Source organism: Pistacia vera, unplaced genomic scaffold (genome assembly GCF_008641045.1).
Source record: "Pistacia vera cultivar Batoury unplaced genomic scaffold, PisVer_v2 Contig839, whole genome shotgun sequence".
Lineage (NCBI taxonomy): Eukaryota > Viridiplantae > Streptophyta > Magnoliopsida > Sapindales > Anacardiaceae > Pistacia > Pistacia vera.
This window is the reverse complement of record NW_022196711.1, coordinates 474,259-491,336: the sequence shown is the minus strand read 5'-3', so window position 1 is coordinate 491,336 and position 17,078 is coordinate 474,259. Positions and strand designations below refer to the sequence as shown.

The 17,078-nt window shown below is 36.4% G+C and overlaps 2 protein-coding genes across 3 annotated transcripts; both read right to left on the bottom strand.

Annotated features, from left to right (window-relative positions):
* Positions 1-10,576: 10,576 nt before the first annotated feature.
* Positions 10,577-12,309, bottom strand: LOC116118192 (LIM domain-containing protein PLIM2b). 2 transcript variants are annotated; one of them, XM_031404161.1, is made up of 5 exons: positions 11,942-12,309; positions 11,767-11,866; positions 11,624-11,649; positions 11,304-11,393; positions 10,577-11,060 (listed from the first exon to the last, which is right to left on the bottom strand). In XM_031404161.1, the coding sequence occupies exons 1-5, from the start codon at positions 12,074-12,076 to the stop codon at positions 10,776-10,778; spliced, it is 636 nt and encodes a 211-aa protein (XP_031260021.1). In that variant the 5' UTR covers positions 12,077-12,309; the 3' UTR covers positions 10,577-10,775. The 2 variants fall into 2 exon arrangements, with proteins under 2 accessions (XP_031260021.1, XP_031260022.1); XM_031404162.1 differs by having other exon boundaries at positions 11,785-11,866.
* A 597-nt stretch (positions 12,310-12,906) lies between these two features.
* LOC116118174 lies at positions 12,907-17,013 on the bottom strand. Its single transcript, XM_031404139.1, has 13 exons — positions 16,872-17,013; positions 16,583-16,784; positions 16,390-16,464; positions 16,203-16,304; positions 15,994-16,034; positions 15,683-15,796; positions 15,154-15,268; positions 14,863-15,053; positions 14,645-14,761; positions 14,295-14,375; positions 13,898-14,136; positions 13,698-13,737; positions 12,907-13,586 (listed from the first exon to the last, which is right to left on the bottom strand). The coding sequence occupies exons 1-13, from the start codon at positions 16,917-16,919 to the stop codon at positions 13,011-13,013; spliced, it is 1,941 nt and encodes a 646-aa protein (XP_031259999.1). The 5' UTR covers positions 16,920-17,013; the 3' UTR covers positions 12,907-13,010.
* Between the last annotated feature and the right edge of the window lie 65 nt (positions 17,014-17,078).

Genomic DNA, 17,078 nt, shown 5'->3' with positions numbered 1-17,078 from the left:
ATAGAAAGAAAAGTAGTATTCTTGGCCTCCCTGAACCATTCCAAGAATGCATTCGTTTTGCTACAAATGAAAAGTGGGACATATTCACACAAACAAGTTTTGGTGATTGATCTAAACTTGCAATTTGGGAATATGATATATACTATACCTCTTTCAGGAGACGAACTTTAACTCTCCTTCACAGCAGAACTGCACTTCCCTATCTGTTACGATAATGGAAACTGTTTGAAAAGTGTTAGCCCAAAAAACCATAGGTTATTCAAGCCTCTAACACTGCCTAGGGTTTAATGTCAAGAAAACAGTAATTAACTAATTATACCTGAGTCATCACCGCGGGTCAGCTGAGAATTAAAAATTCAAAAAACCGCTCTTTGCTTATGCCAATGACCACATCATATTCTAGACCCTCCAACTAAGATCTTTATATTCCCGCCCAGAATGAATATCGGTAAACTCGTTTCCCTGATAATCTCTATTCCTGATAGTGGATAACAGAGCACGCTCAAAATTACGTTCTTATCATTACAACCTATAAAAAAAATAAAGAAAGAAAAGATTCAAGAATATTGCCCTAACCAGGAGCCTCAAGTTTGATGGTGACGTTAATGCTCTGCTCACCAAGAGAGGGTGACGGAGTAATCTTCATGGTCATCGAGTGAGAGCTTATCGACCACTCTGTAATATTCATAGAAGCATGACCAATGTGGGGCATCGAAGGGAACAAAATTGAAGATTTGATTCGTACGACTGCCGCCATGAATTCGTATCGATCAGAGTCAGAAGCTCTGCGATATGCTATCTGAAAAGTAGTTGATGATGGCCCTTTCTGACAGTCTCTCAAGGACGAACATGAGGAATTGTAAAAGAGATCCTTTACCCAAGAACTTGACTTCAGCCATAGCGTGTGTTGTCCTGACACGACAGTGACGGTTAAATGTTTTGGAGGGAAGGAGGTTGCGCTTTTGAATAGTTAATGATGTAATAGTTTTTATTATTTTGAAAAGATGTTATTTTCCCTTTATGTAATAATTTAATTTGATCTATATTACGATCATTAAATTAACCGATCAAATAATTAACATGAAAGTCATTTCAAATTGTTATATTGTAATGTAGTAACCCATTATGATAGGAAATTTTATTAATTATTTAAATATTAATCATTCTTGAATAAATTTCAGTGATCTCTCCTATTTTTACATGGAAAATACAAGTTTAAGTTTCAAATCATCCCAAGATTTATCTTATAAAGTTATATCAAATCATTGCCCATTTACATATTCTAGTGACATTTGAAAAAAAAAAAAAAATCTTTTTATAGACTTCCTTTCACAATCTTGCTAATTGTTAAGTAAGAAATTTATTAAATAAATCTGAATTAACTAAGATCAAGACAATAAAGTTGGTAATATTCTGGAGAAACAAGGAACTTTGAAGCATGCCAAAGTAAAATACCCATTATTCAACTGCAAATATGCAGAATCATGACCTAGAGATGGAAATATGTTCTCCCATTCCAGTAGTTCAAATAACATAAAATATCGGTGAAAATAAAAGAAATTACATCAAATTGCTCATAAAAGAATTAATTTTTATTCTCACAACAGTAAAATCATATGTTTGTCCTAAGCTCTGGGGTTGGCTAGGAAGTTGTTGCATCATTTTGACTGATGCTTAGACTTGTTTGGACAATTTTTGGCAAAAGGACCCGGGCGGTGCATAAATAACACGATTAGAGAGTTGCTTTGCGTTTCCTTTTGCGAAGAAACTTGCGGTTCTTGAAACGTCGAAACTTGCGTCGAGCCGGGCATTAGGTGGAGAAAAATGAACGGTCTAGATGAAACTTCTTCTGGTAGGACAAGAACATGAGCGATCTGATTTGCACTTGATCTGCAAGTCTGGTCGTTGACAAACCTTTGTCAACTGTTTAGAACGCTTCATATAATCATCAAAAATTGTTTTTGAGAACAGAGCTTTTCCAGAGCAAGAATAACAACTGGTAAATTTCACCAAGAGAAGTAGAGCCAAGTTGTTTGTTCTGGGACTGCATAAGCTTGGTTGCTTCATGACTTAGGGATTCAGGAATGGATGCCAAAAGGCTTGTTCATATTAGGATCATCCATACCCCTAAGGATATGATATCGTTTGACCATCTCTTTGTAATGCCTGGCAAGATCTTTCTTTTTTAGAGAACAACATCGCATCTTGAATATTCTTCTCTGACTTGGTTCTCATAAGATGAGGTAATCCACAGAAACTCATCATACAGGAGATACAGGGCTTGGTTGATATACTGGCATTTGGATGAACAAATTTTGTCTATACTCCTGAAGACTATCCACCAATCACGGAGAACGCCTCCAAATCTAGGTAAACTGCGTATACAGTAGAGACTTGGGCATTAGGTTTTAGCATTTCAGCTTGTAACCAGGCCTGAAATTCATACATCGAGCTCTCCATTGTGTGGAGGAAGATCATCGACAGTAAAAGTGTGGAGCTTTGCTGAAGTTGTATAAGAGTCACGTTCAGCGGAGTATGACGAGATTGTCGATACATAGGCGGAGAGTCTGGAAGGAGTCATCACTTCAGGCATCTCATCATCGATCTCAGAAACAACAGGTGGTCTGGACGATTCAAGTTGATGGGTCATCAGTTGGGGATAAACAGAGGATGTTGATCAGAAGTATCACTGTCAGAGTCAAATTCACTTTCAAATGATTCATAGGTGAAGGTATAGTGGCTTCTGATTCTGATTCGTTTGGAAGGTTGATAGAGAATCCTTAGAAAGACCCGAAGCGGCAAGACGTTACCTTTGCCATGTCTCGCAAAAAAAGAGCTCATAAAATTGGAGGAGACGGGATTTTCGGAAGAGTCAGGATGTGAGAAGGTTGGCGGTCTCCCATCATCATTATGTGCATTGGAGCCTTATCCTTAGATAAAGAAACGCTGAGGCTTGGAGATGGAGGATCTGAGTGACTGGAAGAGAAAGAGTCAGGAATACAGGGATGGGATCCGCGGTTTAGCAGAATACTTTCTCTCTTTCTTTTGTTCTCGTTCCAGCTGATCTTTCATCACGTTCTTTACGGACTTGGCATATAATTGTTCAGTGTTGCCAAAAGCTTGACAGCACCAGAAGGGTATGAGGTGAGACTAACGGTTGGCTAATTTTTGGGAAAGGGGAAAAGAGGGTTGTGGCCATGCTGTTGTGGAATCAAAAGGGTTTGGTACCATGACATTTCAGGAAAGTCTGTGGTTGTCTGAGTTTTTGCTTAAGATATTCCTGCTGAAGCGATGCCATTTGGGTTTTAATGACTTCATTTCTGCTTCCTTCTGAAGAAACTGAGCTGAATAGCCATGAGAGCTACTGACAATATGCATTAACTCCTGATGGAGCTGATCAATCCGGTTTTGGAGATGATCAATTTGCTTTTGTAGGAGAAATCAGCAGGAGTGGTTCTGAGACTGACAGTCACCTGATGAGCTACAAATCCAGTTTTTGTTCAAGTCTAGTCATGGTTTTGTTTTGGGCTAAAGCATTTTCAGTTTGCCATTGAGAACTGTTCAGCTTGGGAGAGTTTGGGCGTGTCCATCAGGTTGATAACTTTGGAAGAAAAACTTTTGGTTGTTGAGTGGCGTTTTTGAAGGGAAGGAAAATCTGTGTCATAATTGGAATGTTGTCTGTCTTTGTGGGCTCAGGGGATGGATCATCATGACGGACTGAACAGGTGGAATATGAGCAAGGGGTGAATGAGTTGGTTTATGTTTTTGGCAATCCACCGCAGAGACGTGATAACATGGTAAAGGCTGTTTGAAGTAAGGTGATTTTGTAAGTTTGGATAGTTTTAAAGGTGATTAGGTTGAGGTTTCGGAGGGAGTCCCATGAGGGTTACTGGATGGTGAATCTTTTCTGGCTGGTGGAGAATATTTGACATAATAGTCAAATTTACCAGATGGTTGACCAAGAAGAACAACTTCCGGATCATGTTCTTCAAAGCGGAATGAAGATTGTCTGACTGCAGCGAGCTTTCTTCTTTTCTTGTTGAATAGCTTCGTCTTGGAAGATAATGCTCATCGATTTCCAAATAGGATCATCACGGCATTTTGAGCATTGGCAGTCAAGATCAAATGGAGTGTGACCAGTGACTGGATCATATTGATGGTAGACAGGAGCACCAGATTGTTGAAAGAATGAATCGAAAGTCCGGTTCCCGTACTGTGGTAGTGGGTCTGACTGGAGTAATCATGAATTGAGTTTGTCGAAAACTCAAAGGTGGAGCACTGGGAGTTGCTGGAGACTTAAATTGATAGTTGTTGTTCCGTCACTGTTGTCATGCATGGTAGATTCTGTAGAAACCACGGAGTCTTTTTTTGTTAGAGACTCGTAACTCGTCACCCAAGAGTCGGGTAACAATTTAATCAAATCATCTCTGGAAATTTGCCTGGGAATATTGATGCAGTGAGGAGTATCTGAGAGGAACAGTGAGAAGTAGTGCATCAGTAGTCGTAGGGATAGCGAGATCAAGAGCATGGTCTTGGATTTGCCAAACCATTTGATAATGCAAAGTAGCTGCAATACTTCCTGGATTTAAATTGCACCAACAATCTGTAATTGAACTTTAAGAGCCTTAGAGCAATGAACATCAGAGAGAGACATATTGAATTGGGAACAGTGTCATGATGACTGTCCCAGCATTCAAAGTTGTCTGTGCTGTCCCGATACAGCATGTTGATATTGGACAAATCTGGTGTCCAATAAAGCAATTCGAACTGAGACCGGAAGTTTTTTCTGCCATGATAAGAGAGCGAGCCGGATAGCGCCAAAGTGCACATGAGAGTATCCTTCACGGATCCATTGAGTAATGGATTCTTGAGGGATTTTAAAGTAACATATTGTTCTTGGGATGTGGTGGAATTTGACACTTGCAAATGTACTGTCTGGACATACTTTTGACTGGCTTTCTGGAAGGACGTACAAGAGTTTTAAGGTTTTAGACAAAGAAGACGTAGACTTGGAAAAGGCGGTGTAAGGATTACAATGGGGGGAATAGTGTCTTGGATTTTTTGATTTTCTGGGATATAAGATATTTCATACAGACTGTCTACTTTAGAAGAAGATCTAGATAAAAAGTATTTATGGGAGCAGTAAATAGATAAAGCTGAAGAGGATTCCATGGACGTAAGTTCAACCTCTTGGATGTGTAATATCACCTCAAACGTAAAGATAGCAAAAGACCCGAAAATTACATAGAACACACAAGTGAATAAACAGTGAAACAAAACATATCATAAATAGAGAAAGTAACATAACCAAAACTTAGGGAGCCAATATCCGAGGGGAGGTAATCCTCCGCACACGCAGAAATTGGAACCAATAAGTAACTTAAAGAAGCCATATCCGAGGGGAGGTAATCCTCCGCACACGCAAAATTTTTTTATATATTATTCTATAACAATAACTCATCATGATATTGTTGTCAAAAACTAACTAAATTCGAAAAGTGGAAGAACTACTAAAATTATAGAAAATCTTTGACAAACAAAGGCTTTTTGTTTTTCATTCTCCTTGTAAGCCTAAAAAATAAAGAGCAAACACCAACAGAGTTTAAGAAGGTTTTGTATCGTTAAGAGCGCAACATTACTCCAATATGGATATCATCAACTAAACATATTTAAGTTTTGTCTATGAGTGATAGAAGACCGCACATCTATCAAGCCCATATAATTAACGATATTTCTTAAGTTATCAAGGACGAACATGAGGAATGTAAAAGAGATCTTTACCAAGAACTGACTTCAGCCATAGCGTGTGTTGTCCTGAGACGACAGTGACGGTTAAATGTTTTGGAGAGAAAGGAGGTTGCGCTTTTGAATAGTGTAAGGATGTAATAGTTTTTTATTTTTGAAAAGATGTTATTTTCCCTTTATGTATAATTTAATTGATCTATATTACGATCATTAAATTAACATTGAAAGTCTTTCAAATTGTTATATTTTAATGTAGTAACCCATATATGATAGGAAATTTTATTAATTATTATAAATATTAATCATTCTTGAATAAATTTCAGTGATCTCTCCTATTTTTACATGGAAAATACAAGTTTAAGTTTCAAATCACTCCAAGATTTATCTTATAAAGTATTATCAAATCATTGCCATTTACATATTCTAGTGACATTTGAAAAAAAAAAAAAAAAATCTTTTTATGACTTCCTTTCACAATCTTGCTAATTGTTAAGTAAGAAAATTATTAAATAAATCTGAATTAACATAAGATAAGACAATAAAGTTGGTCAATATTCTGGAGAAACAAGGAACTTTGAAGCATGCCAAAGTAAAATACCCATTATTCAACTGCAAATATGCAAGAATCATGACCTAGAGATGGAAATATTTCTCCCATTCCAGTAGTTCAAATAACATAAAATATCGGTGAAAATAAAAGAAATTACATCAAATTGCTCATAAAAGAATTACATTTTTATTCTCACAACAGTAAAATCAATATGTTTGTCCTAAGCTCTGGGGTTGGCTAGGAAGAGAGATTTGCACTTATCCACCGTATCTTCAGGGCTGGTAACTGCAAAACCATGCCATCATATAAACCCATCACAGAAACAATTCAAAACATTCTGTACATCCAACTGTTTGTGCGCATTCAACAGAAACGAAATCATCCCATCTTGATTTTTAATGTCTTGAAAATAAATTCATTTTCTCACCAATAAAATCATTTCTCAAAATTTCAAGGGAAGGGTTATTTACATCTTTTCTTCTACCTACTAGTCAGCTCCATTATGGTCATTATTGAATCGTTCCTTTATTTACACCCTATTCACTGAAAACTGAATGAAATAACATGATTCCAGGTGACATCCAAAATTCCTAATATGAATCAATGTTAAAATATAAGCTCACCTGTGTGACCACTGTTCGCTCAGATTCATAAATTTCATGATCATTCCCTCCCTGCTCAAAACAAAAAACCAAGCTCTACCATAGTATCAAGAGACGATATGAAACTACTGAACAAAGAAATAGATTTACATTAATTACTACGTAATTGCCAGATGCATACAAAGACTAGACTATAATGAACCATCAACGATGATAGAATCTAAAAGCACAAGCTCCTCAAGAAGGTTTGCAAGTTAACACCATTCCTCACCACACCAAGACCAAAATGAAAGGGCAATGCAGAACAGTGTTTCAAAATACCAGAGTAGTTAACTCTCGGAGAGTAGCATCCTTCCATGTATAAATTTGAAACTGATCCTTAGGCTCCTGCCTCTCATGCGAAATCCTCCCAGATTGATGACCCCCAATCTGGAGAACGTTCACGTACAACTTTAAAATGCAAGTATAAATTTGGAGGACAGCAACAACCCCGGTTGATATCAAAGGGACCAAAAAGCACAGTCGAGACTCTTAACAATAGACATACCTTATAAAAAATTCGAAGCAAAGTCTGCATTCAAAGAAAAAAAAAAGCACATTAGCATGCGTGAAAAAAAACACGAATCCAAATAAATTATAAATGATAACCGAGTATTGCCCTACAAAGCTTATTGAGTCTTTAATATTTAATTAAAAAAAAATTACTAAAGATAACACAAACTGGTACTGTTGCTAAATATGAACACTCCAATTATCTTAATCACAAACTAAAAAAAACTAAATAATCATTAATCATAGTACATGTGGGAAGTAGTTGACGGTTGCCAGAGTATCTATAACATGCGATAAGATATACAGTTTCAAATTCAGAATTGTATCAATTCAAACAAAATACATTTACGGCAATGTCTTTTCAGAAAGACCAATTGCGTTCAAAATGGTCTATCCCAGTTTTACTTTGCTGTCTCGTGCTCCGAAGAACTGAGACCAGCAAGGTAAATTCAACAAGAAAAATTGAACTTGAATCGTCTCTTAGTGCGAGTGAAGGAACAAAAGAGAAGTAATTGCTGGGACATTGTGCCATCGTATTTATAATCTAGTATCTAACAAGGTAACTATAGACGTCTCCTATCTAACAAGGTAACTATAGACGTCTTCCTACTTTTTTATAAATACAAATTTGATAATAAAGAGTACAAATTATGCTCAATAGATGATAAACCATGATAATACTGTAAATTGCATCTTCAGAGCGTTTATGGATTTAAAACTATAATAAACCATGCATGCACACCAAAAAAATAAGAGCAAAATGTATCCTTCTAAGAGGAATTTATTGACGGAAGTAACATTCTGTGATTTATAACAAAATTCTGAATTCACAGCTTGCTGTAAAACGACACTAACTAGGCAATGGCAATGATCATATACAGCTCATATTGACAAGTTTTCTGAACACGTAGAATAAAACATGATATGATGTTTCCAATTTCACCAACTGGGCACCTATATTATGAAATATAAGATAACCCCGTTCCCCAATTCATGCTAGGACTACCACAATTCTCGTATATATATCGTAGGTGGATCAAATAATATGAAATATGAGATAACCCAGTTTCCCAATTTGGCATTTCAGTGAGTAATTCATGGCACCCAAGGTTTTGGATCTAAACATCAACACCTCATCTGTCATATTCACTGCTGCTTTCAAGCATGACCTTGACCTTCCCCAATCAATACTGCATTCTAATTCAATTGGATCATCTATTGTGGCACCCCGAATTTCATATTTCCCTAGCTGCATGCATAAAAGGAGAAAGTAATTTTTATTAAATTAAACTAGATAACTCATTTATGATGTGGCAGTGGCATGGCACCTACCTCTTTCATGAGGATAATCTCCTTGTTCTTTCTTAAGAACCTTAATTGTTCATTGTTTACAGAGATATTGAGTAAATCATTATCATCAGCTCCTGCAGAAAACTTGAACAGTTAGAAATATGTTGAAGTCAATGATCTCTGACTCTGACAGCAACTATCAAAATAAGCATCATTCAAATTAATCACCTGCTGCTTCTCCTGGAATGGCCAGCTCTTCAAAAACACGATTAAACTCTTGAGAAGGTACTCCAATTGCAATATCATCATATCGCTCTGCAAACTCAGGAACCTCTTTGAATTTTCTAAATTCCATCTGATGGCATCGTATTTTGTCAGTTCCTGAGATTGAATTTCACCATTAATGAAACCATCTGAAAACAATTTTCTAAAAGACTATTTCATAATTAATTACTTATTAATAAACAAAAGATGATATTAATAAGTCATCAGTAAACTATTTTAATCCTGTAATAAAAAGAATTAAAAAAAAAGGCAGCTTGTTTTATGATATCACTCTCATAAAGTGAAAAACCCAGAGTGAAAACGTCAAGTCGTACTACGTAATTTAATCTTATATAAGATCATGTGGGTCAAAATCAAATGATAATAGAAATACGACATCTCATGTAAACCAAACAGTCGCATGAAGATTTTGAACAAAAACAGCATAATTCACCGCAATTTGAATACAGATCTTCTTCCAAAACAGAAACAAAGACAAAGATGTTGGTTTTTGAGCTTGAACTTCTTTGAACAAAAGAAACAAACCCTAGTTTATGATTCTACATGGCTACATTGTTCACAAGATAATCTTTCACTATCATCAATTGAGTATATTTCTTCGTATGTAACAAAACAAGAATTAACCAGCTGCCATAAGGCTTCCAATGGAGTGGTTATCTTCTACTGAAGACATACTTTTCCCACATTTTCTCGTGGGTCTAACAAGAAAAAAGGTAAATAATAATAAATATGCATCCTAATAGATTATCCCGACCATCGGATACAAGTTTCTCACATTGAATCACTGCAAGAAAAATTTTCTTACACAATAACAACCAGGAAATGTAACATTCACGATCTTGGAACAAGCAAGATTTCCAAGAAAACTAGAAATGAACATACCAATGTCTTTAAAGCGAAATATAATCATCCTATCTCCTTTAGGAATCTTTATCCTTCTGATATCACCGAATGAGATTTCTATGGCCTCTTGATCAGTAGCCATGTTGAGTTTTTCGCAAAAGGCAGTAAGGTCGATGTATATGTGGCCAGGTTTGCCACAGTCAAAGATTTCGAAACCTGTAGGCAAGAGGTGAAGTGTGGCAATGATCAAGCCTCGGAACTTCCCATAAACGTAGAGAGATACCCCATCTTCATTGTAGCAGATGGCGGCATTTGTATCTATGATTTTTGCCACTGCTGCCACTGCACTTTTTAGGAGACTACTATCATATGGCTTAAGCACTAACATGGTACTGGGTAGAAAATCTGTTTCTTGATTTTGAGAAGTAGCAATAGGTGTTTACTGTTTACTTGGATATAAGTTTAAATATGTATGCTGTAGGTGTGATTTGGTGTTGGGTTTAGCCGTTATGATTAGAGGCTGCTAATTTTATTTAGTGACTGACTTTAAACTGTCTGGAGATTCCTTAAATAGTTAACGGATTCCTAGGTTGATAGGCAATTAAGTACTTATTAAAATCTTCCTTGTATTTTTATCATAAATTCAGCAACAAATTCTTTAAGCTTTCAAATTAAATAAGCAGGGCAACCACACAGAGAAACAGATTACAATATGTACGTGCATATGTTAAGTTTTAACGGCATAAATGTTTACTTTGACAGCAGTAGTGTATCACATGATCCGGTAACAATAAAATAAAATAGAAAATTCAAAATAATTTTGTCAACACTCAAAGAAGAGTTTGAACATGATGAGGAGGTCTTCCTCTTCCGCCAGAAAAATGCTGATGAGAAGTATAAATGGTAATTTATGAAGTTCGATCCTCTGTGTGGTTGTCTTCACCAGTAGGTCCTTCTGGTTTAGTCTCAGCTGGTTCAGTCTCAGCTGGTTCAGAAGTTGTCGAAGCATTCCTCCTATGGGTAGCAGCCTTGAGAACATGGCTATAATTGCCTTTCTCCATGAAGAGCTGAGAAAAGTGATGCTTGCAGTAAAGAACTCCATCAAGAGCTGCATAAGATGAGTGTGTAAGAGGACACCCACCATGAGCACACCTGAAACATGTCTTGTGGTAACATTCACCCTCCATTGTCACCTGTACGTTCATTTTTTAATATCATCAATCAATACTTCAATTTGCTTCACTTCTCAAATCAAATCATCATCAACTTGACCGACCCTTTTATTTTAACTTAAAACTCTTCATTTGGCCTAGTTCATAATCAAATAATCCAGCTATAATCTGAATTTCTCATAATTACTATCCTGTTGCACATGAAAAAACCGTTATTTTTTTTTTTTTAGCCAGAAGGAAACTAGTGCATTCAGAATTGCAAACCTTCTCAAGGGGGTACACTGTTTTCTCGCAGGCTGCACATTTGTCTTGGGTTCCACAAAACAAGGAAGAGAGTTTGCTGGGTGTCCTAGACTGTACCAGTAATCAAATTTTTGTATTAAGTTTAATGAAAAGGGAAAGAAAAAAAAGATAATCAGAGAACTGTGGATGATTTTGGATGGCAAATATTAACGACGCCATAAAGAATCCCTTCCACTGAAACTCTGGAAGGGTTTTATGTAACATAAATGCTTTCATTTTAACAAAACATTGAAAAGGATCTTATGGGGTAGGCAAGTAAAAGAATAGAACAGAGGATATACCAGCTCATGATTCCTCTCTGACTTTCCTGTAACATCATTATCATACAATAACACATTGTTAGCCAAATATAAAGCAATCTGTATAATGTTATGAAGTTTGTAGCCAGAATTTCATCTCAGACAGACAAAAAGAGTAACCTTACCAGTTTGAAAATTCTTACTGAAATTGCCAGATTCCTTAAAAAGTTGCTCGAAATGAGGCTTGCAGTAGAGGACTCCATCCATGGAGGAGTAGTTGCTCATCTGGGTTATAATAAAAATAAAGGTTATAATTAAAACGGAAAAAGGAAATTATTAAAAGAAGGGAAACACAAATACCACAAGAGTTCCTTTGCAGTGGCTGCATTTGAAGCAGGATTTATGGTAAGGCGTTCCTTCAAGGGATAACATATCAACCACATAAACAGTCTTATCACAAGCCTTGCATTTGTCCAAAGTTCCTGTGAATGCCATACTTTTTCCTTCTTGGAAAAAGATCCGAAAACCGGAAACTTTTTCAAGATGTGTGGTATAAATGTAACAAGTTTCCTGAGGATCAAACAAAAGATGAACAGGAAAGCACCTCACTACTTAAATGCTGCCTCAGACAAGTTTAGAACAGCTCCTTTGTTTATACAAATCAAAAGACTATAATGGAGTTTTTGCCTTGTCTTGCAATGGTGTAAAATTGATTGGTGTCAACCCATAAAAAGATTGACACGTGATTGGAGATCCCCTACATTATGAGTTAAAGTATGCTATGTTAGCGCTGTAAATGTGGATGTAGTACAATGAAATTGGAGAAAAAGAAGGTTGGCACTCTTGACTTTTTCAATTATAATTTAAAGCCAAACTGTGGTGTTAAAATCTAAATGAATGTCAAATATAACAATGGCTTCTGATGCAACTCAAACCCAACTGTTGAAATCAAACGTTATCATTGGGTGGATTGATATTCATATATCCAACTACCAATATCCTTTTTATGGAAATTCCACTTTGGGGCAGCCATTTAATCCATTAATTTTCACATAATTTAGGTAACTGTGTTGCAAAGATAAAAGGGATAATTCTATACTATCTTAATAATACAACTAAATGAATCCAACAAACTCTGATTTTCTTAATGAACATGCTTTCCAGATCATGAGCGTTTCGGATTAAGATTGACAGATTTTAACAGAGTCCTGCTCGGCCCAAGCAGATTGGTAGCTGGCAAGATTTAACCCAATTTTCTCATTGCACAAGTAAAATATTTAAAGGCGAAAAATAATATAACAGTATTAAGAGACATGTACTTGGAATTTCGAATAAAGTAATTCTGAAATTTGAGTAGGTTTTCCCAGGCAAATTAACCCAATAGAATGGAAAATTATCCCAGGATGTTGATGGTGATTGAATCACTCAATCAAGGCAACACAACTTGCTGGCACAGAATAAGATCTGATATGGTTTTTCCATGCCGATCAATCCTCCTAGAGCAGTTGACACCACCATCTAGAATGTTTAGAACCACAACATTCAAAGAATGGATTCCTCTAACTTCATAAATTTCTACTTTTACATGTTCATTGACCCATTGGTCTCTCTTATTGATGGCAACTGAGTCAGGAAATGAAGAGGGATTCAGAAGAGTTGAAACAACTTCCTTCACCCACTGGGGTGTTATGATCAACTTCAACCTCTCTACATCCAGAGGGAAATGCGGGATAATCGAGAAATTCAAGTCATTTCCCTTGTCGCCTACCCTACTATGGCATACAGTATAAAGAGGAATCTTCTGGCCAGATGGAGCAGGACAAACATCAACTTCTGGTGACAAATGGTCCAAAAACGATTCCTGACTTGCTTTTGTTGTCAACAAGGCTTCCTGCAAAACATGGGCTTTTGATAAATTTTCTGCAAGGGCAATTTGATGAGTAGTTGAATCTGCTAGATCAGTGCACTTCAACCCAGTTTGCCAGAAAACATGTTCACGTCCAATCTGAATGAACACAGACACTTTTTCTTAAGAATGCTTATATCCTACTAACTACTAAGAGAGTGTTTGCTAAGAATTTAAATTAAAAGAGAGGAAAGTACAGAGGGACGGTACCAATTGCTTTTCAAGAATAATCTCTTTCTTGTGTCCAGTGCTGCAATCCAAAAACAGAGAGTAAATAGCAACTCTTTTACAGTGATAATCTACACTCATTTCTAACGAGCACAGCTTGATGCAAAAAACATTCCTCTTTTTGAGCAACACTCCTGTGTTTTAAAAACTACAAAGGAAGAAACGGCTGCTCAGAAAATGACCTTATGCCACCACCACCAGCAGGTCCATTTGTATATAAAGCAGTGAATTCTTTAGCAAACTCCACAGCCTGATCCTTCAGCTCAAATAGACCATCCATGCGTAATCTAATATCTTGACTAGCCCACAACAATGAAGGATCATTGCCAGTGCAGGTTGCCTTCAAGCTATCAAGTCCAATTATGTAAGAAAGTATATGGTGATTAACTCCAGGAAATAATTCTTCCATCCATGACTTAACCTAATTATATACAAGGAAAAAGAAGATTACTTCAAAAAGAATCATAAAACAGAGGTAGTTCAATTTTCTAGTAGTCTCTTCAATCACAAATTAACACAATGGCTGTCTTTTGAGACATCAATTCATTTAAACCATCATAGACTTAAATAAGGGTGTACCAAATATTCAGCAGCTTTAGCACGCTTAACACATTCTTGTCCTCCATAAGATATCTCACCCCATCCCTTCCATCCACGGAACTGAAAAGCAGAATACTTAAATATCAGAAAATAAAAGTGGATACTCCATTTATTCACCCATATTCTTCTCGTCAACTTTAAAAAGTGTCATTCATCTATGCCAAGTGCAGAAACTGTAGGCACACAAATACCCAACAGCTCAATATCTGTAGTTGACCCAAAAAGAAATGGGATGGGATGGTCAGCAGGCAGAAAGATTGTCATTCATGGCAGTTGATCTATTGCTTTTAATTCACCTTCTACACAATTATTGGCAAACGATAAATTACCTTTGGAACCAGCCGCAAGAATTTATCAGGTACTGACCCAGGTGAAGGTTTTGCTCCAGCACAGAGAACTTTATGGCTTGATAAGGAATGAAAAGTAACATCCCGAAAGTCAATTACCTGCATAGAGAAAAAAGATGTCAACTTTTCTTCTTTTGTATTTTTCCTTCTATGTCATCATATATCATAAGTCACCAGTTCTAGATATGCATCCAATTTACCACATCCGGAGTGACATAAGCACCTGGATCTCCAATTTCATAAAGAAGTTGTTGAGCACAAGTACTGAAATTTAAAACCCCACCACTACCCTCTGCCTTTGCCACAAATACTTCCCCATCACAGCTAACTTCAGCATAAGGAAGAGAAATATCAAGGAGATGCTGAAAAGATATGTTCCGATACTTATCTCCTGTAGTAAAGATACAAGAAAAATTACAATAAGTGCATCAAATATATAAAAGCTCATATAGAGACATTATAGAGTTGAAAGAAAGCCAAAATAAGTCCACCTGGATGCATGAAGTATCCGCCTGTGAGTTGACAGCCACACTCTAGAAGATGGCCGGCTAGAGAGCCCTGTGCCAGCCGATCGAAGTCATTCCAATTCCAACCTAGTTCATAAACCTAATCATGTACCAGTTAGATCAGTCTTTCTATTGACAATATCAAGTATATCTTATTCATAAGCCTAGTTGTATCAATGATCTAGAATAAACAGGGTGATACAGGTTCAACACTTTTATTTCTGTATCTGGGACAACCTTTGCTATCAAGCTTTCTGTTAGTAATTAGTTTATACTTCAAAATCCAATTAAAATTCTGATTATTCAACACATTTAAGGTGCTTTATTGCTGAACAGTGAACAGCAGCTCCTTCTAATGCCTGAAATAGGAAATTTTATTGTAATAACAAAACAACCGCGATGGTTAAAAATTAAGAATTATTTTTAAATGTTTGAAAACCCCATTAGTAGGCTAGGAGTCTCTTGGAAAGATATAGAAAGAAGAGATGTTACAGGAAGTAAAAATATTTTATACCATTGGTGCTAAAAATAAGGCAGCATCAGCAACCCGCGAAGTAATAATTACATTTGGCTTGTACTTCTCCAGACATTCAACAATAGGAGCTGCTCCCAGATACGTGCTGATACCCTAAGAAATTAGACCAAAAACTTAAGTCAGCTTTTCCAGTGACATCCTTAATAGGAACCTTTGGTTCCAAATAGAATTCCTCTTCTGCTGCTGCTGGCTAAGATTTTACAGCCACAAAAATGATTATAAAAACACAATGCAGATATGGACATCAAATTAATTATAGAAAACAAACACAAAAAGTACCAGATTCTTACTCCTTCCATGATATATGATTTCTCGGTTGAGGGTCCTGAACCTGAATATGCAATAATAGAATACACATTATAAATAGCCTTTGATTGAAACAAATACTGCATAATTTTCTATTTTCTTTTTTTGTTACGAGACCTATATTCGTTTTATTATTTTGAAGCCAAACTAGTTAATACCCTACGAGACCATAAAAGAATCTGGGCAGTCATACCTGATTCTTTGATAGAAACCTCATGAGTCACAGCAACACGAACACTAAGCCCCAGGCTAGTGGCAATTTCTAGAACCTTCTCTTGAGCGCCAGGTGGGTCCACTACCCAGAAAAAGAATCGAAAAGGAATATATTTAGACAAAAAGAAGATAAGATGAAGGAAATATTCAATCTTCAATATGTTTACTTGCACCCATGTTGGTAATTATGCAGGTTCCTCTCTCCACAGCCAATGGCAAGAGCAAACGCATCCAATCTGAAACTGAGAACCATTGAAAAAGTAACAGAAAATTAAGACAAGGACACGAAAAGAACATAGAAAGATAAAGAAACGAAGAGACAAAAACATACTACAAAGAAATGAAGAGACAAAAACATACTACGAGAGTCGTAACCATGGCCACCGGATAACATGATTTGAAAACGGTCAGCAAGCGTACGTTCCGCTAAGCATTCAAGTACAAGATAGTTAAGTGGTTCAACTCTCTGAAGCAGCTTAAGCGCTGCCATTGGCCTGTCTCCTCCAAACCCAGCTCCACATCCTATATACACTTTTTCTCTCCGCTTTTCAGGCTTCACTCTCTGCAATTCAACATCACCCAGTGACTCGACCTATTAATACTCATGCTACCATACAGTTTTAGAAATTAAAAAAAAAAAAAATCTAACCAGCTTGATCACGCAGTTATGAATCTCTTCAAACTCTTGCTTTTCCATTGAAAGCTTCAATCACTTGAAAATATTGATATTGGAGGAGTTCAGTGATCAGATTTCTGGTCTATTAACAATTAAATAAAGAGAAAAGATGATATATATCTCATTCACGTAAGCAAATAATCAAATAAAGACAAGTTTTATCTAAATCTCATTCTCACC

What these genes read in the sequence shown, in the direction of transcription:
- LOC116118192 (XM_031404161.1), bottom strand. Translation starts at nt 12,076, where the DNA reads ATGGCATTCACAGGAACTTTGGACAAATGCAAGGCTTGTGATAAGACT. An exon ending in CAGAGAGGAATCATGAGCTG is followed by an intron (nt 11,394 to 11,623) that starts GTATATCCTCTG and finishes TTACTGGTACAG; the next exon opens with TCTAGGACACCCAGCAAACT. An exon ending in CAGTGTACCCCCTTGAGAAG is followed by an intron (nt 11,061 to 11,303) that starts GTTTGCAATTCT and finishes ATGAACGTACAG; the next exon opens with GTGACAATGGAGGGTGAATG.
- LOC116118174 (XM_031404139.1), bottom strand. Translation starts at nt 16,919, where the DNA reads ATGGAAAAGCAAGAGTTTGAAGAGATTCATAACTGCGTGATCAAGCTG. An exon ending in GGTTTCTATCAAAGAATCAG is followed by an intron (nt 16,035 to 16,202) that starts GTATGACTGCCC and finishes TTGCATATTCAG; the next exon opens with GTTCAGGACCCTCAACCGAG. An exon ending in GCTGGTGGTGGTGGCATAAG is followed by an intron (nt 13,738 to 13,897) that starts GTCATTTTCTGA and finishes TTTGGATTGCAG; the next exon opens with CACTGGACACAAGAAAGAGA.